Source organism: Podarcis tiliguerta, assembly GCF_965153285.1.
Source record: "Podarcis tiliguerta genome assembly, chromosome: 10".
NCBI classification, from domain to species: Eukaryota; Metazoa; Chordata; class Lepidosauria; order Squamata; family Lacertidae; genus Podarcis; species Podarcis tiliguerta.
Window position 1 is genome coordinate 52,402,600 of NC_139543.1, and position 20,375 is coordinate 52,422,974.

Here is a 20,375-nt window from a genome sequence, read left to right on the forward strand (position 1 = left end):
CCAGGGACTGAACTTGAGGCCTTCTATATGCAGATAATAAATGAATAAATATATTGTTGGTTTTTGCATTCTGCGCCACCCAGAGGCTTTTGAACCATTAAGTGGTTCATAAAGACTTTTAAACAGACAGACAGACATCTCCAGGATCAAAGACAGTCTGTGTCTAAATTTCTGGGAATCACAGGCAGGCAGTGTGCTGCTGCAATGTGAGAAGATAGTGCTGGATGCAGCAGGCCAAGCTCTTCTTAATGCCTTTAGCACTTGTGCCTAAAGGGATTCTCTTTCCTTCTCAGTATTCCTGTCCTGGGATTCAGTCAAAGGCCTGCCGAAAACCCTCAGACTGCGATGGCTGCCTGGGCCTCTATACCTGCAAACTGCCAAGAGGGAAGTGCGACCTGAAAGCAGTTTCCCGTGAAACAGGTAATACGTAAAACACAGCAGAAAGCCTAAGACACAGGTGAAAGGGAGGGGCTGGCTTCTGTTGGACATACTGAAATAAATCTCCTTTGTGTGAAAGTTCCCAATAAAAGGTCAAGCTCTTATTGTGGAGCTAATTCTGTATCCGGGGCTGCACCACTTTCAGTGTTTCTGTGTACAAGGGAAGTGTGTCATGTATTTTGAATCCTCCCTGCAAAAATAAAATAGAAAGCTAAATAGCAGGGGGAAGGGTTCTAGCCAAGCATTCTCCTCCTTAAAATGTTGCTTTCTATATGCGGAGGGGACGCAGGTGGCGCTGTGGGTTAAAGCACAGAGCCTAGGGCTTGCCGATTGGAAGGTTGGAGGTTCGAATCCCCATGACGGGGTGAGCTCCCATCGCTCGGTCCCTGCTCCTGTCAACCTAGCAGTTCGAAAGCATGTCAAAGTGCAAGTAGATAAATAGGTACCGCTCCGGCGGGAAGGTAAACGGCGTTTCCATGCACTGCTCTGGTTCGCCAGAAGCGGCTTAGTCATGCTGGCCACATGACCCGGAAGCTGTACGCCGGCTCCCTCAGCCAATAAAGCGAGATGAGCGCCGCAACCCCAGAGTCGGTCACGACTGGACCTAATGGTCAGGGGTCCCTTTACCTTTATATGCAGAGGGTACAGATGTTTTAAATATACAGAGGAGCATTTCATCATCTGAGCCTACCTGTGATGATATGAGTCTAGAGACTAGCTTATCAGTCACAGGAAGAGATGCGGTTCTCAAATGATGTTTTTGAAACAAGGACACCATGTGGCATCATCCACTGTTAGCCAGCAGGAGGCACTGCAGCCACAAAATAAGGAAACAACAGATTTAGGGTGTATACACCCACAATCTGCACACCTCCCTCCATGCCACACAAACCTTTTAAACCGCAGCATTGACATTGTTGCTACAAGGTCTGGCATTGGGCCCCCTTGTACTAGAAATGAATGAAATGGGAAATGACAAGGTAGCATTACTGAGCCATACTGAAAGGTAGCACGGGGGACAGGTATTGGAACGTAGGGCAGTAGAATCCTTGCAGCTTACTCCATTCAAGTCACACTCAGCTACAAAACGGATTGTGCTGACTACCTACTATGTAGATGTAACCTGAATGTTAAGGAGGCAAACTTTGGATCTGTCATTGCACTTAATATCTCCACCGCCAAGATTCAAGTATTAAGCCAGTTGTGATTTCCTTCTGAATGCATTCAGATGCCTCACTTACAAAACTTCCTCTGTGTTCTTTGATAACACAGGTCTAACCTTTCGGCTCATCTGTGTGTGCTTTTTTAAAAAAAATTAAAGGTAGTAGTACATTGATAAATGGTTATTTTATTTAATGGATACCTCAGATAATCGATGTCTGCTTGTAGGAAGATATTGAGGTTGGCGTCTCATCAAGGAGAGTTCCCCTGATGATTTGTCTGTCTGCTCTCTCCCACAGGTGGTTTCTTCCAGAATATCCAGAACAGATAAAAGACACCAAGTTCCTGTCAGACTTTTAAAAAAGGAGCTGCCAACAAACCCCAACAGGTGTTCATGCTTCTAAAGCTGTACAATTTGGGGGAGGGAGAGAGAGAGAATTAAAAAAAATCTGATTTTAAGTGGCATTCTGTTCAAACATTGCCAGTTACGTTTGCTCACATTATCTAAACTGATACTATCTCTTAATAAAGAAGGACTTTCAGTTTATTTTGACTGTTTTGATTTCGCTTTTCTGTCTTCTCATTTCCTGGAGAAACCTAAGAACTATGGCTGCTGCTGCTGCAACTTGTCTCAGGGTCCAGGTCTACTCTGGCACAAGGGCACCAGTTGTGATCTTGCAGCTAGGCAGAAAACCTTGATATGTTCAAACTTTGGCAACAGGGTGCAGGGTCCTAAGTTTAGGCTACAACATGCAAGTCAGCACTGGCCTCTGTCCCAGAGCCCAGGTGTAAAAGGAAAAGGCACAAGGTCTGCATGGACCTATGCAAGCTTTAAAAAATCCTGGGGAATGGACCCCGAGAAGACAAACGGCTTGCAAAACATACAGGTTTCCCTACTGACACAGTGTCAGTGACCATCGCTCACTGATAAGAGTCACCTGAATGCAGCAGGTCCCAGAGTCATTCCCTGGTATATCCACTTGAAAGGATTAAGTAGCAGGTAATAGGAGAGACCTTTTGCTGGCTGAGATGATGGAGAGCTTCTGCCAGTCACAGTAAACAATACAGGGCTAGATGGGCAAGTAGTCTGAGCTGGCAGAAGGCAAACTCCCAGTGTTCCTACGGCCAACTTTCATTCTCAGCACTGACAACAGACAGAAGGGCTGGGGGGGGGGGAACAAACTTTCGTTTTGAATCCGCCGTGAGCCGGAGGATAAAATAGGAGCTTCCTTTTGATACAAAGTCGAGACGTGCTCTGGGGGGAGACGTCACAAAGCAAACCTCTGCCAGATCTTATTTGTGTGAGAAACATGGAAGCTAACGAAAATGGAGCCTTTCGGTGAATTTTTGACAAAACCTCTGCCAACACAAAACAGCAGAGGTGGCTCCTCAAGCACCTTGAGTGAGATTTTAGGTACCAAATTTACTGTTGTAGGAAGCTGCTTTATATAAAGTTGGACCATTGGTCCATCTAGCTTCATATGGTCTACATTGATTGGCAGCAGCTCTCCATGTAGGAGATATTCCCAGCCCTACCTGGAGATGCCAGGAATTGAACCCGAGGCCCTCTGTGGGCAAAGGAACTGAGCTACAGGTGTGTGTCCCCCCCCCCCCATTGTTTGAATTCCCTCCCAGGGTACCTTTACTATTTCCACGGCCAGTACTCCCCCATCCCCATTGTTAAGCACAGGTGTGACATAAGGTTCTGGCCTACTGATGAGCTTTCAGTAGGACATCTTCCACCCAACAGAGTAACTGGAGGGGCCTGTCCATAAAAGTAGAAGACATAATGGAAAAGGTTCATCGCTTGGTGAGTGCATGAACAAATCACCACAGGTTTCAAATCATCGATGCAATTTTTGTGCCACCACAAATGCAGTACTTTTCAGCAGAGTGGCTTTACACACTCAGCAGTCACTAAGCCAGAGCTTTCCAAACTTTTCATATGGGTGTCACACTTTTTAGAAAGCAACATTTCGCGACATGGTAATTCGGTTTTACTAGCAAAATGGAGGTTAAACTAACCCCTTTCCAGCCCCCCACTCCCGGGAGGAGCACAGGGAGCATTCGCGTGACACACTTACACACTGCAGCTGACACACTAATGTGTCATGACACACAGTTTGGAAAGCTCTGCACTAAGCATAGGCAAGCTTAGAGAAACCAAGTGAGGTGCAAGCCTGTGTTGCAAGATCCACATGAGAAAGCAACTGATTTTCACTTTTTTGGCCACCAGGGGGCCTAAGACCCCATAACAACAACATCAATATTATTCTGATAACAGTTCCCAACCTTATCTCTTTGGACCAGCCCGGGCTGTTGTTGTTTTTATATATGGATGTTGCAGAACATTGCCACTGATGCAATCATAGTGCATTAATGGTTTTATACTGAACAGTCTACACATCACTCCACTTATTATGCTTCCCCCCCTTTTCCCACATTATTGCCACCTGGAGGGGCCACTTTTGCCAGACAAAGAAAACTGCAGAACATTTGCGATATGAAGAGTTGCATTTCAGCAGGCAGCTATGGAACATGAGATCTGTGGAACTGCCCTGAGATCTGCAAAGAAAGGGCGGTCTACATATTTAATAAATAATAACAATAACAAGCTCTGTCCTGAAACGTTTGCAGGGGCAGACTGAACTGAAAGCAGGATTGCGTAAAACAACCCCAAGTACCATCACAAGCTCAAAGAGTCCTGAACGCACCATGAAAAGGACACTTGGAGGCTCCCCCTTTCACGCAAAGCTGTTTGGAGCGGAGAGAAACGGAAGAGGAAAAGAACAAAGTCAGGTCGAACCCACAAAACACTTACTTGTGAATGGTAAGAACGACTGGACACGTTTTCTTTAACATCGCTCACTTTTAATTACATCGCATCAGCCTCTTAGCTTACTCCGAGAAAGGATGCCCACTAGGAGGGACGGCAAATCTTCCATCCCATAGTGGTTGCTGGAGTGGGTATCAAATTCGCAGCAGCTTCAGTGGTTCCCCTGCCTCACCTTCCCTCTAACTGCCTCCTGCTTCGCCCCCTTTTCATCATGTGGTCCCCGTCAGTATCTCAGAGTCCAGGTTAATGCAGATTCCATCCAGCAACCTCCTTGCTGCCATTTGAGAGAGGAGCCCGGGGCAAGTGTCATTGGCTAATACTCTTCTTAACCTCAATATAAATAAAAAAACAACATTTCAAAATGTTTAATAGCTAAGAAATAGGGAAAAAAACAAACCCCAAACCACCGTGAAATCTGCAAAGCGCCAATGGAGAGAGTCTCGAGAATGCTTTGTCCAGTGCATGTTCTTGGTAGAAGCTGAGAGTCCCCTCCCAGCAGCCTCTTCGTCTGTGTCCCCCTTAGCGCCATTCTAGGAGGCCAGAGGCCAGCTCTTCATCTAAGCACAACTCCCGGACACCCTGCTTCCTGGGTTGGGCTTTCCCCTCCTTGGGAGCAGGCGAAATGGGAATGGGGGAAAAATTGGTCCATTTTCTGTCTGCTGAACTGTGAAAGAAATCACTTCTCCCTGCAACAGTGGCACTCTAAGGTCTCATTTCTTGTGGAGAAATTTCATTCTGCTACCTGGAAGGGATTGATGGGTGGGAGGCAAAAACAAAGAAAGAAAGATATAGAAACCATGTGATTTTGGCACAATGGGATTGGATTAAAGTCCCCCGTCTCCAGAAAACAGATAAAAACCAAGCAGTGCACAACCTCACCACATATTCCCACCTGCATTCTACACGGCCTAGTATTTATAAACAAGTACAATGCCTAGGCTCCTCACTATACACACCATAAAGTTTGCAAAATGGCACGTTGCAAAGTTTACACAACACAGCAATGACATAAATCCCATCCAAAGACGGCTGATGACATTTATGGAGCCACAACGCAGATGGTAAAACATACGAAAAGTAGCAGCGTGCTTTGCTTACAAGTTAACTGCGTTTCCCCAGCAGCTGGGGATTTTGCTTTAAAAGCCCAATATTCCCAGCAATGGAAGCAATACCTGACACAAGAAGCTCTCCATTCCATAAACTGTTCCTTTATACCTGCAAAACGAGGCAATTTTGCCAGGCACGGGAAGAGACCCTTTTCAAGCCCTTGCAACACTGCCCTATGAGAAGCAGCAGCTCCCTCTTCTACAGAACTATAAAAGAGGCCATAGCCTTCAAACTGGAAGGACAGCCATCCCTGATTTACATCTACGAATACCTGTAATCCCTCATCCCCAGTTAAAACATCCCCAAAACGCATTTCCTCACGTTTATCCCGTTATCACTCCCCTCCACAGTGAACCTGGTCTCACCCATCAGAAATTACATTTAGAATGCAGTGTCCTTGGGGCAAGGACCTGCCCTATTTCTTTTATTACTGTGCATAACATAAATACAGCAGTGATGGTGCTTATATTGCAAATAAACCCACATGCATTGTGGTTTGACTTTAGGACATGCGATGGGATATAAAAGCACACTGTAATACAAAGCAGCAGCCAGGATCTCTTACCTAACCCTTTCAGGAATTTATTGACTCCACTCTGCTCTCCACTGGGAAGGGTTTCTAGGTACTCTTGGGCACGTACCTCAAACAAACCTACAAAGGGGTGGAAAACAGAATGCAGAAAGGAAGAAAAACCTGGTGAGTTCCAGTTGCAGGTGCTGTGGGATGTAACATCACAAAAGCAGTCGAATACAACATTTCCTGTTTGCCCAGAGTGGACACACAGGAGAATGTTGCTCCAGTCAGGAGGACTTCCTGTCACACCTGGTCTGGAGCATCCTCCCCCTGTATGTGACCAGGTAGATGGGCGTGACCCTGGCAGACCCTATAAAGGGGCCAGTCATGCAGCCATCTTACTCTTCTCTATCTCACTCTCTTTTGCTACTGCTCTTTTGCTGTGTGCTTGCTCTCAGCCAGCAGCACATGGGCTCATCCCTCACAAGAGGATGAACCCACACTTTTCTCTGTAACTAGAAGGTAAAGCCTGCCTTCAGGATCATACTGTGAACTGAATGTAAGTAAACCTTATCATTACTTTCTAAAAGAAGACTGCTGTGTCATTGTTGCTTTAAAAAGGGAACAAAAGGGGATTTACCGAGAACAATCCAATCTGGACAAGCCAGACTGGATTGCTTAACTCAAATGGTTCTAACGAATCTATCAACTAGCTTTCTGCTATGTGCAAGGGATGTGCACATAGCACTGCTACTAGCTAACTAGCGTGAGTGAGGAAGGATAATATTTAATCAAGATATCCTCTCCGGTTTGAATCCCTGTGACAGGGTGAGCTCCCATTGTTCAGTCCCAGCTCCTGCCAACCTAGCAGTTCGAAAGCACGTCAAAGTGCAAGTAGATAAATAGGTACCACTCCAGCGGGAAGGTAAACGGCATTTCCGTGCACTGCTCTGGTTAAGCCAGAAGCGGCTTAGTCATGCTGGCCACATGACCTGGAAAAACTGTCTGCGGATAAATGTTGGCTCCCTTGGCCAGTAAAGCGAGATGAGCGCCACAACCCCAGAGTCGTCCGCAACTGGACTTAACTGTCCTTTACCTTTACACTATCCTCGGCATTCCCACAGATGCTACCTGAACAGCTCTTATGTGATGAAAGGGCCAAAGCAGAAAAAAAAACCCTGATGAAAAACACGCTTAATTAATCGCACGCCCCTTTCACCGTCCTCCTGCTCTCTCACCTTTAGCACCCTGTTTCCGCAACTCTCGCTCCTGAATGAAGCCTCCAAACATTTGCGTCTCCATGAAGACCTCCAAGAAACGCCGGAGGCTCTTGGAAGAGACCGACTTCCGGAAGGCCTCCCGCTGCAGGGTCCTCTCTTCCCTCTCGGAGGGAGTCAGGAAGAGGGAGTAGTGCCCCACAATCTCCACAAAGAAGCGGACGAACGCTTCCGACACCACTTCGTTCAAGGGGCTGGACTCTGGATGGGGGAGGGAAAACATTGGTTAGCAGGAGACCTGGCCGTAACCTGCTCTCTTCCAGTCCCGTCCTTAGAACTCGCCGGGGTGTAGATTTGGGATGGAAGGACCGTAGCTCTGTAGCAGAACACCTGCTATGCACACAGGAAGACCCGAGTTCAATTCCTGGCATCTCCAGGAAGGTTTGAGAAAGGCTTCAGCCTGGAACCCTGCAAAGTTGCAGTCAGTGTTGTGGACACAGAAACTCAGAAGCTGCTAGATTTAGAGTCAGACCATTGTTCCATCTAGATTAGTACTGTCCACTCCAACTGGCAGCAGCTCTTTGGGATTCCGGACAGGGTCTCTCCCAGCCCTACCTAGAGTTGCTGGGGATTGAACCTAGGGCAGGTACTCTCCCAGAGCTGTGCATCTTCCCCAACACCGAGCCAGGTGAACAAATGTTCTGACTTGACATAAGGAAGGTTTCATACGCAGGTTCAGCCACATGGTTAAGCCCATCCTTGTGGAAGCCCCATGCAGAGGGGCTATGAAGTGGACATCATGGAATATTTGGTATATTCCAGTCATCTCATATAAAAAAAGGATACCAGGCTCTGAACTGCCCAATCTCTCACAATGACAATAGAAATAATTAAATGTACAACCTACCCAAGTGATGCTGACACCATACACTACACAAACACTACACAGAATATAGAACAAAGGAAGGCTACCCTACCATCTCTCTCCTCTCTCTTTACCCCCAGCTGCATGATGTCAATGATGATAATGTCTCATACAGTATGTAAACAAACTGTGAAAATGACTATGAATCAAAAATGGAGATGCCTTGTTTATTTGTTTGTTTTGTAACACAAGAAAATCTTAAATAAAAGCTATTTTTTTTAAAAAAAGGAGGATACTGAGAGTTGGGAAAGGGCAACCCACGTGCTGAAGCACCTTCGCTCCGAGGAAAGGCTAATTTTTTTTTGCCTTTTTAATTTTTGGAAGGGAATGACACGGTAGAGGTTTATAGAAGCTCAGAGTGATTTTCCCTGGCGAAAAATAAAAAGGTGAGAGGCTTTAAACCTTACCTTGCTTGCCGTTGGGAGCGCCCTCTTCCTTGTCACTTGCCAGCTCGTTCCTTTGCTCCAGGATGTGTTCGAGCGCTGCTTGCAACTTCCGAGGTAAAATAGAGTCCTCATCTTCCATCTTAAAAAGAGAGAGGGCATGTTCTTAGGCACAGGGTGAGACCAAACTGCACACTCTGGGATAAAAGGTAAAGGGACCCCTGACCGTTAGGTCCAGTCGCGGATGACTCTGGGGTTGCAGCGCTCATCTCGCTCTACTGGCCAAGGGAGCCAGAGTTTGTCTGCAGACAGTTTTTCCGGGTCATGTGGCCAGCATGACTAAGCCGCTTCTGGCAAAACCAGAGCAGCGCATGGAAACGCAGTTTACCTTCCCGCCTCAGCGGTACCTATTTATCTACTTGCACTTTGTGCTTTCAAACTGCTAGGTGGGCAGGAGCTGGAACCGAGCAACAGGAGCTCACCCCGTTGCGGGGATTTGAACCGCCGACCTTCTGATCGGCAAGCCCAAGAGGCTCTGTGGTTTAACCCACAGTGCCACCTGCGTTCCACACTCTAGATAAACACTCTAAAAGCAAGCTTGGCCAGCCGGTGACCCTCCAGATGTTATTAGACCTCAACTCCCAAGACAGCATGGCCCATAGTCAAGGTAGCACACCAGCACCTGGAGGGTTAAAGGCTAGACCCATCTAAAGGATCCACTTTTAAACCCTTGCAAATGGTCATTGCACACTGGAAGGTGGTGGTGTGGCAGCTGCTTCAGAGAGCTGTAGCGGAAACTTTGCAATGGTGCCGTCAAGTCTGCCAAAGCCAAGCAGAGAACTAGCACACAGTACAGTCTTGACATGGAGCAACGACTGAGATGGCCCTTTTGCGATGGTCATAATGTACACACCTGGCAGCCACAGATACTGGAAGGAGGAGAAGTCTGCTGGCACACAGGGAGACAACAGAAAGTGGCACCAAAAGGTGCAGATGTTGGGCCTTGCAAGAGACTGCTCTTGCACTCACTGCGTTAACTATAGCTCATGGTCTGCATGCTGAGCAGATCTTGCTGCTGTGTGTCTTTGAAACAGAGACCTCATAGGTACAAAGCGTGCACTGCACCTCTGAGGTACATACTGCCCCTAAAGAATGATGTAGGCATGGACGTCCCAAAGCATTGGACTTAGGAAGCAAAAGTGTGCTTTGCCTGAATCCAAGGTGGGATGCCTACTGACACAACCACCATCTCCTTTCGGTTTTGCAGAGAGTTGGAGTTCTACTCATCCACAGCATTCCCTCATCGCAGTCACCTTTCCTGTATCTTCACTTTTGTACTAATACTGAAGCAGAACTTGAGAGAATGTCACCTCTGCGGACATACACTTATTTGTGAAAACCGGGGCAGGGAGAGAATCATTCGTGCATTTTTTTTCCTGCTTATGATGTATCCACTTACCCTCCTTTGACCCCTGGTTAATAGGGTCAGAAGTTTCAACAACCTGCAGAACCCTTTGACTAGAGGACGGAGGAAGACGTGAAGAAACATATGCATAAACACCATGGAAATCAGAGCCTCTTGCAAATGATTTCCAACTCTCTCAATGACCATTTGTCTTCAGGCTCCATTTACCATCACTCTCTTCAGTGCTACTTTTCTGGTGCTACTGGTCCCTTGTTCTCTTATAATGCCAATGGCGCCTGTCTCAGTGCCAGAAATCCGGTGAGTTATGGCTGAAATGCGCTGCTGAGCATCCAGCAACGAAACAGAGCAGACTTCCTTGTTCTTATTCTTTCCTGTTCCTCTCTCCCACAGATAGAACCAGTGTGGGGAACATTTGGCTCGCCAGAAGTTGCACTCAGGCCAATGACCATGCTTGCTACGGCTGATGGGAGATGTAGTTTAGCAACATCTAGGTTCCCCACACCAGAGATTAAATGGACATGACTGGAAGCAAGTTGTTCTTACCTGCCTGAGAAACCGGTTATTCACAAGGTCAACCACAAGGACCTGCTTGGACAGAAATACACAGAAAGAAAAAGGGGAGAAGAACATTACTGGGAATGGTCATCAACATCCTTGGGAAAATGGTGGCCTTGTATACAGCTTTTTTGAGGGGGGGGGGGAGAAAGGCCCTGCCTTATTTATCTGAAGCGTTTTTACTCTTCTCTTCGGCCCAGAAAGGCTCCCAAAGGCCTTGCCCTACCCCAATTCCACCAGGCCTCAAAGAGATATGAAAACCAGCCCAATCCCAGGGTGGTTTTTATGACTTTTACCACAAACCACAGAATGACAACTTTAAACATAGGGAAGCTGTTCCTCTTGAGTCTCTTACACACACTTTCCCCTCCTTTCCCTGACTGAGAAACCACACAAGTTATTCCACACAACAGGGAAGAAGCAATAATTGGGTGGGGAATCAGAGATAGGAGAATGCTCTTATCTAGCACTTTAAAAAAAGAGAGATATTCAATGCAAGTATGGTACCAGCAACTTACAGCCTGGAGGAGAACCCCTTGGACTTTAAAACAAAGATATTTTGGTACTTGGAGGTAAAAAAAACACAACCCCAAATGCTAAGGATGAGACAATTAAGCCAAAATAGATTCAAGTGTTACTGGGTTTGTAGATTTCCTGGTCTTATTCTGGCAACTCTTCTCATTTGTAGGGCTGCCTTTGAATAGATTAGTGTTATCGCCCTGCCCATGTGGGGCTTGAACCCAGTACTGTGGCTGAAGTGCCCCACCCCAGTCTCTTCCCACTGGCTGCTGGGGGCTGCTCCATCCAGTCCTTGCATTTGCCATCACCAAAAGCCATGGGGATGGTGAAGGAGAATAGGGCCTCTTCTCTTCTGTCCCACACACCCAATCTCCAGCTCAGATGCTCTCTACATCTAAGTTAGAGATAATGAATTCTAGATATCATATCATCCCTAAGCCCACCTGCCCCGCATCATTTTCCAAGCGGACGTACCATGGTTAAAACAGAAACCACAGGGGCACTCTCAACGCCATGTGCTGTTAATAAGCAACTGCTGAGGAAAGATGCCAGCAAGTGTTTCACATCGCAGCCAGTTGGCCCTTTCTCCAGCCTAGCAGGATCTGCCATGAATAAACCCTGGCCCCAAAGCCTTTCGTCCTCACACTCCCAAAACCTGTGTCCTGTGAGGACGGTGCTCTGTTGAACCCAGCACTCTTGTATCAAACAATATCCATTCTGCCACCCTCCCTTTCCTATACTCTGGCCTCACCTCTTCCACGGGCAGCTCCTTGAGGCGGGACAGCGAACTGGAGAGCAGGCCGATCAGAAAGGGGGTTGGCGAGCACACGATGTCAATCATCGAAGGGGGAAGCACAGGGATGTAGGTGTGCTGCCACGTGAAGGGGTAGAGAAGGGCCACCATGGCATGGCAGCATTTCGACAAGGTGCTAGGAGGAGGAAACAGATGCAAGGGTCAGTCTGAAACTCTCAGGGCCTCTTTGAGATAAGAGACATAAATTAATAGGTGGTAACAGAGAAGGCCGGGGGGGGGGGGGAGACAGCTGGCTGCACACATTGACACCTGGCCAGGTTTTATCCTGGGACCATGCCAGGCTTCCCAAGAACCTAAGGTTAAAAGGAGAAATCAAATTAATAGTCCTCACAACTGCAAAGAGACAAACTGGAATCTATCCCCTGCAGATGATCGAAGTGCCTAGAGACAGTCAGTCAGGTTGTGTATCCACAGCAGTGACCACAGGAGGAATGACTGCTGGGAGGAGCAGAGAGAGAAGAAACGCCATGGTACATCTGCAACAGCACAATGGAACTCCTTCCTCTGCCCCAGCTGCAACAAAACATGTCGCTCCTGCATCAGTCTCTACAGCCCCAGCTGGCGCTGAAACCTTCCAACAGTTTGACCTCACCCCTAAAGGTGCACTCCTACACTGTCTCCAGAGACAGATGGAGGCCAACCATCTACTAAATGTTCAAAGTGAGCATTTAGTAGTTCAAGGTCAGGCAGGTACATAGGAGCGTTGTTGAGGTCATTCTTCTCCCCCCTACCACCTCCACCCAAGTTTTTAGATCTGATGATTCCTCCTCCATCACCTACAGGTCTTCTCTCCCTTACTTCAGGAGGCATACAAATTTGCAAGAATATTTTTGGTAAACCGATATTTTTGTGTGTGTAAATTTACCTTGCATGGTTTCTTTTGAACTCAAGAGACTGCTTCTCTTTAGATTGTGCAGATTGCATCTGCAGTACAGTTTGCCACATGTCCCCAACCCTGTCAAAGATATAATGTGAGCTGCTTCCTTCACTTTGAGTGGCCACAGTTTAGCCTGGAGCTCTCTCTCCAAAACGTGTTGTGGGGCTCGCATAGTTCTTGCACATGCTTCTCTCCATACAGACACAGCCAGCGCATGGACTCCTGGAGTCAGGGGATTAATGGAGAGTCTCTCTTTTCACACTGTGGCCTCTTAAATATGGGGAGGCGTGGAACAGTCCCAGAATTCCTCTTTTTTTCCTGCTAGCTAAGCAATCTGCTAGAAAAGCCAAGCATATACCTCTGCTGAGGTCATCTCTGCATGGGAAGACGGCACCAGAAAGGAATAAAAAGAGAGAGGAAACTAAGGAGCAGACATACGGCTCAGGGCATAATCAGACAGCAGGCTCTTCTCAGCTACCCTCATGCCTTAATGAGTGTAAAGGTAAAGGGACCCTTGACCATTAGGTCCAGTCGTGGCTGACTCTGGGGTTGCGGTGCTCATCTTGCTTTATTGGCCGAGGGGGCTGGCGTACAACTTCCGGGTCATGTGGCCAGCATGACTAAGCCGCTTCTGGTGAACCAGAGCAGTGCACGGAAACGCCATTTACTTTCCCGCTGGAGCGGTACCTATTTATCTACTTGCACTTTGACGTGCTTTCAAACTGCTAGGTTGGCAGGAGCAGGGACCGAGCAACGGGAGCTCACCCTGTTGCGCGGATTCGAACCGCCAACCTTCTGATCGGCAAGTCCTAGGCTCTGTGGTTTAACCCACAGCGCCACCCATGTGTTCATGAGTGAGGGACCTGATAATTCAATCGGTCCATTACCTGCACCTACATGAGGACTCTGCCACTCCCATCAAGTGATAATCGCTAGTTCACATGGAAAAGCAGGATCAGCACAGGCATTACAGCAGTCGTGGCATAAAACAGGCTTGGGGGACTTGCGGCCCTCCAGATATTATTGGACTACAACTCCCATCATCCCTGGTCATTGGCTGTGCTGGCCAGGCCAACTGGAGTCCAACAAAATTCTGGATGACCACAGGTCCCCCATCCCTTAGATCAGCCTTTCTCAACCTTGGGTCCCCAGGTGTTCTTGAACTACAGCTCCCAATAATTCCTAAGGCACTGGCCATGCTGGCTAGGAATGATGGGAGTCGTAGTCCCAACAACATGTAGCAACACAAGGTCGAGAAAGGCTGCCTTAGAGAGCAACAAACATGGAGGAGCTTGCTGTTTCATTCATTGGCTTGGAATGCCCAGGCATTTGGGAAGCCCAAGTCTGGAAGAAAAGATGTCACTGTGGTCCTATGAGCTAGAACAGGGGTGAGGAGCCACAGGCCTGGAGGTCTGAAGCTCAAATGTAGGTAAAATGTGGTTCTCTAAGCCAGGGGTGGGGGCCCTTTTAAGCCCAGCAGGCCAGACTCATCTCCCCACACCCAGACAAAGTTCTACATCACGGGTGTCAAACACAAGGCCCGCGGGCCAAATCCGGCCCGCCAGACCTCGTCATGTGGCCCGTGTAGCCAGCAATTCCTGGTGTCCGTAAGGGCCGCCCCCTTCCCCCGCAAGCCCTTTTATCAATGACAAAGGCAGGAACGCTCCTTCCGCGCCTGTCCGGCTCTGGAAAAGGCAACCCTTTCACGCGCTTGATTTGCAACCCAACCCAGCCGCGTGGTGCCCTTTCGGATTTCTCTCTCTCCTCCTCGCCAAGCCCCGAATCGAGCCCGCCCTCCGCTGTCAAGGCCTGTCTGGCTCGCAGTACCCATTGCGGCGCTTGTTTCTGGGAAATGCGGATCGCTTCCCGGCTCTCTGCCCTCGCTTTGCCCGCTTGGATGGAGCAAAGCACACGACACCGGCTGCGCCATCGCGGGGTCCGCGCGCGTAAGAGCCGCCGCTGCGCACGAGGCTAGGGATCCTTCTCTCTCTTCCTCCCTCGGTTCACCTTTGGCCCTGATCGGAGAGGCCTGATCCTGGGCCATCGCTCGCTCTTCCCTCCTGCACAGGTGACTCACCCGCCGCCGCCTCCTCCTCCTCCTCCTCCTCCTCCTCTCCTCCCAGAAAGGCAGGCTGGATGCGGGAGGGTCGCTGCACCTTTAAAGTCCTGCACATTTTCTGCAGTGTGTACAAACACCGAGGTCTAGCCGCAAAGTTAGCAAGCCTAGGCCCTTGTTAAGGTGGGCTGGAGGAGGGTTGGCTCGGAAAGCGGGTTGCTCTGTGCGAGCCCCCCTCCAAGCAACCCACGCGCGACGGGTGCTGGCTGAGCAAGGTCGCTGCTGCAAAAAATAAATAAAGAGAGCACAAAAGCAAATACCACGCACCAGGGGAAGCTTGGCCTGAGGAAGCCGAGCAGCGGCGGCGGACACATAGTCCTACAGATACAACCGGCCCTTTGAGGGTGACCAAACTGCTGGTGCGGCCCCCGATGAATTTGAGTTTGACACCCCTGTTCTACATAATGACACCAGACATCCTTTTCAGAGTGCTATTTTGCCCAATGTTTTGAAAGAGGCCTCTGAAGAACTGACAGCCACCTGACTAGGCAAGACTGCGGGAGATGTGTGACCAGTCTCCCCATGGCTTAGCCGAAACTCAGCCATGTGGGCTGGTGTGGGCATGTGCCCACATGTGTGCGCTTTCCCTTTGGACTGCACCTCCCCCCCCCCCCCACTTTCAGGCTCTCTCACGCTTCTTGCCTTCCTAGCAAGAGGGAGATGATTCAGGATACCCATATCTGATCACACACCTACCGGCGGCTCCTAACAAACGATTGGGAAATGGAGGGGAAATAAAATGATGCAAATGCATGTGTGTGTGTGCATGCGTGGAATTTGGGCGAAGGACGATGTTGCTTTCCAATAACGAGAAACGGATGCGACTATAAATGCCTCGCTGGCAGATGCAGATTTTCAAGGAAGATTCTGCCACGGAGCCTTCACTTCTGCAGCATTAAGTAGAATCAAGCAACGCTGTTTTCACACGAAAACAAAAGCCAAGCAGAACACACCACCCCCAGAGGCAGGTAAAGGCCACTGGTAACTCATCAGCTATGTAGGACTGCAAACTCCTTCCAGCATCTGGGGGAGGGCTGGTATGTTACTAAGCCATGCACATCACGTCATTGGGTTTTATGAGCCAAATCTTGAATGGGAGAGAGGGAGGGAGACCGTGCAGCCTGAAGGAATCATATGGCCAGGAAACCACTCACAGCTGGCTTGAGTTAAGCACCATGAGGGACTATACACCGAGCAAAAGGAGAAGGGGAAGTGTGTGTGTGTGTGTGTGTGTGTGTGTGTGTGTGTGTGTAAAAATACCCCAGGCCTGGCAACAGCTTCTGCAGTTTTACAAGGGAAATGGAAAGGATGCTTGCTGAGTATGAACTTATTTTAAAAAAACCAAAACAGGACTGTTTATATTTAGTACACATGCTGAATTGCAAGAAATTCCGGCTTCCCAGGAATCTTTCAAGTTCTCTTGCTTTTGTTTTTTAAAGGAGGTTTCTAGTCCTCATGGCTGAAAATTAAATTGTTGAGAAGACACTGCAAGCACTCAAGGGTTTTGTAATCACACTGGCATAATTTGGGTACTCCGCACATAGGGAAACAGACTTGTGCCCAATTGGCAGCAGTAAGGGAATGCTTGACCTGTCGCCCCTGAGCCTGGCTTCCCTAGGTGGGAAATCCTTTCTGGCCCAAGGGCTGGATGGAGCAATAAATGCAAATTGTGTCTTTCTGCAGTAGCCACACCCACGCACAGTCTACTCTTATCCTGAATCCAGGCCAGCAAATTTCACCAGAGTTTGAGGACACATTCCAGATAAGGCAAACACCCGAACAGACTATGAAGCTGGGGCAGTGAAGAGTGTGGCCTAGACTGAAGAGTCTCTGGGGCCATATTTGGCCCATGCTTCCCCACTCCTGCCCTCAATGGTTGCCTGGGCTACTTGCTGCTAAATTCAGCCTTGGGGATAAAGGAGAAATGGCGCTTTGACAGAATGAGTCCCTCAGGGCACTTCTGAGTAAGATTCTGCGCCACTGAATCCTACAGAGATAGTGAGAGGCCAGGCAGAAAGAGTTTTCTTCAAACCACCACGGCAATCAAAGAGGGATTGGGGAGGGAGAAGAAGAGGCTTACTCTCTCCACTCAACTGGCTTTCGTTTCCTTTTATTTTTGCAGGTGCCCACTTGCTCACTAGGAAACCTCTTCTGGGGGTCTGGCAGTAGGCATTGGCCTGTATCCTGAATACCTTTCCCTTCCTCTCCTCTCCAGCCCCTGAGGATCTGCTCCAGAGGATGTTCTGGTTGCTGCATGAGGCAGGAGAGGAGATGAGGAAGGTCCCCCTGTGCAAGCCGAAATCTGTTGCATGAGTGGGATAGGTATAACCCACTGTACGGACCATGCTAAAAGGAAACAAAACAAAGCAGTAAAAACCCCTGAACGCAATAGTTGCATTTGAAAACTTTTTTTTTTAAGTACAGTTCTACCTCTGAAGTCGAATGGAATCTGTTCTGGAAGTCCATTCAACTTCCAAAATGTTCAGAAACCAAGGTGCGGCTTCCGATTGGCTGCCGGAAGCTCCTGCAGCCAATCAGAACCTGTGGAACCCGCGTCGGACGTTTGGGTTCCAAAGAATGTTTGCAAATCGAAACAGTCACTTCCGGGTTTGCGGCATTTGGGAGCCAAAACGTTCAACTTGCAAGGTGCTCAGGCTCCAAGCTACGACTGTACTTTTATAATCCCCTGTATTTTGCAAAGATGTTAGCTGAGCTGACCACTGAAACGGGGCACAATTTTTAAAATTAAAACCAAACAGGTTCACTTGGCATTTTCTTTCAGCCTCAAAACAAAATTCACTGAGGACCTCACCCCGCTTGCCACTCCTTTACTGATTATTTGATATCATCTTGTGGACTCTCCTTCCTTGGAGGTTTTCAAGCAGAGGTTGGACGGCCATCTCTCCTGGATGCATGAGCTGAGATCCCTGCATTGCAGGGGGTTGGACTAGATGACCGCTGGGGTCCCCCATTCCCACTCTACAAGCCTATGGCTGTGTAATCTGCAGCACCATCCTATTTGTGTCTTCTAAGAAGGAAGTCCCACTGAATTCAGTGGGGCTTACTTCCAGGGAAGTGGATATAAGGTTGCGGCCAAAGAGAAGAAGAAGAAAAAAGAACTACCTTGGCCTCCAAAATTTATTTCAGTCACAAATTATTGGAATCTTTCCCTGCTCAGAGCTTGTGCATCATTTGCAAGTCTAACAGAAAGATTAATTTAATAGACTGGACTGGCTTTTTTAAAAAATTAAGTTATTTTCCCGAGTTGAAAAGGGATGTTTACTATAGTTACTATGGTAAGGGAGAGGGGGAGGGACAAAGGATCAAGACTTTCTTTCCTTTTCTGCTGGCAAGGTTTTTGGAGTGACAGATCTTTACAGAAAAGGATAGAAAAGGGGGAAAGAAAAACAGCGTTTGGCAGGAGGCCCTCAGACAGCCAATTTTTGCAGCAGTGGAGAGATGTAACAAATCACACAAGCGCACACACCCCTTTGCATTGTCCACACACGAGATGTGTGCAGATACACAAATGATTCACACACCCAGGGCATCTGTATGATCAACTGCGGAGGAGCGTGATAAATACGATCTATCATATGCCTTTCTTCACCTGCACAGGCTCATTAAATAACCTCTGCTGAATTACATCTAGCATTCCAAACCTCTGAGCAACTTCAAGCAGCTGCCTTAGCTTAAAGAGAGAGAGAGACAGAGAGAAAAGTAAAACAAGAAACTTGCTGCACAGAGATCTTAAATTTCTTTCTTCGGAAATGTAAAACAATCCCCTCTTTCCCAAATCATCATTATCTGCGAATTTGTTACTTATGCGCTTGGACGGATGTGCCATCCTTCTCTCAAATTATCAGGGCCCTCAATAAACTATACAGTTTTAAACACAATAAAACAAGTACCTGAAAATAAGCTGAATGCAGCAAATCTATAAAAACAAAATTAATATACATGGCAGAATAAAACAGATAATCTTTTAAAAAGTTAATGGGGGGGCATGATTTTGGCTGGTGCCATAAATATTTCCAAATGGATGCCAGCAAAACCTTTCTAGCGACTGAGATTAAGTGGGCTGCAGTCAGTGGAAGCTTATGCCATAATAAAGATGTTAGCATCTTTGGAAGACACCTGAAGGCAGCCCTGTATAGGGAAGTTGTGAATGTGTGATGTTTTATTACGCTTTTATATTTGTTGGAAGCCATCCAGAGTGGCTAGGGCAACCCAGTCAGTTGATAGGTGGGTGTGTTTACAAATAATAAAAAAACTATTGTAACAACAAGAAGAAGCCAGAAGACTGTCCATCCTCTCCGCTCTGGGAAGAGCATTTCAAAGCTGGAGTCCCACCACTAAATATGTAGTGTCCCCAATAACCACCACACCACACCTGAGATGGTGGGGCATATTTGAAGAAGGTCCTTGGATGATCAAGAATCATTTCACATCTTACAAGCCTGACTCCAGAACAAACAAACATTACATTGGTAGAAAAACAGCAGGGCTGAAAATGATGTGATGTTCTCATTATGGGAGCGAACAAATTTCTGATGAGATTGTACTTCTGGCTGTAGAAAGTGGTGACTCTGATGACACTTTCCGACTAGACCACGCGAATTCTGATGTCCACCACTTCGGTGATCTGCATTGTTGCATGTGGTTCATGAAGCTCCTCAAGCTCCTCTTTTAAATTCAAAATGAACTGCACCAGTCTGCAAGACCTCAAATGAAAACCAGCCCACTCCCGTCAGCCCTGAGTGTCCTGCTAGATGCTGCCAACACAGAAAACTTTGCAAGTTTCCCCTCTGACTGTCAAGGCTAGAAGCTTGTTTCAGGGAAGCTTACATTGTAATGCTTTAACTATCTTCCATTCTATGTCTTTAATTCCCCCAAATCAAAGCCAGGTTTACTACTTGATATCTTTATTTTATATGAGTATATATATATAAACATACCCTGTCCCTCTAATACAAACACATCACTCAAGGTGGCTTGCAGTAATTAAATTCACATCGTCATGCCACAATGTCAAGCAAAACACAATGGAGACAAACTTCAGGTAAAAGAAAAACATGGAAACAGCATCTGCTTCCCAGAGCAAAAGCCTCCTGGAATTTTTTTTCTGCCCCTCCTTTCCATCACTCTGTTTTGTATTTTTTCATTTCTAGACCCTGCACCCCTGCTGCCAGCCTGCTCGTCTTCTCTCCCTCCAAACTCTCCGCACCTGCATGAAATTAGACTGAGGGTCAGGTAGTTCAATGATACAACAGTAAATTGTGTGCATGGATAACCTCTTGACAGTTTCTGGTGAATTTCTGAGCATAACTGAAAGTGCTGATTTCAACTTTTTAAAGTCTTCGCTATCTTGGTCGTCATCTCTCAGAAAACTGCCTAGTCATTAAACTCCGAATGTGAGGTCTTTATTCAAGCCTTCCTGCCTCTGGAAGTAAGGCAGGTAGGTGGTAACCACAACAGGGCCTTCTC

General features: G+C 47.6%; 1 protein-coding gene across 4 annotated transcripts in view; it reads right to left on the bottom strand.

The window, feature by feature from the left end:
* Positions 1 to 4,448: 4,448 nt before the first annotated feature.
* The window catches only part of DENND2A (DENN domain containing 2A), a 67,328-nt gene continuing 51,401 nt past the window's right edge, over positions 4,449 to 20,375 (bottom strand). For all 4 annotated transcript variants that reach the window (XM_083401397.1, XM_083401399.1, XM_083401398.1 and 1 more), the window contains exons 15-20: positions 11,833 to 12,010; positions 10,551 to 10,592; positions 8,606 to 8,723; positions 7,295 to 7,534; positions 6,108 to 6,194; positions 4,449 to 5,177 (exon numbers count right to left, since the gene is read on the bottom strand). In XM_083401397.1, coding sequence (XP_083257523.1) covers positions 5,146 to 5,177; positions 6,108 to 6,194; positions 7,295 to 7,534; positions 8,606 to 8,723; positions 10,551 to 10,592; positions 11,833 to 12,010 — 697 coding nt within the window. In that variant the 3' untranslated portion in view covers positions 4,449 to 5,145. The remainder of the gene's footprint in view (positions 5,178 to 6,107; positions 6,195 to 7,294; positions 7,535 to 8,605; positions 8,724 to 10,550; positions 10,593 to 11,832; positions 12,011 to 20,375) is intronic.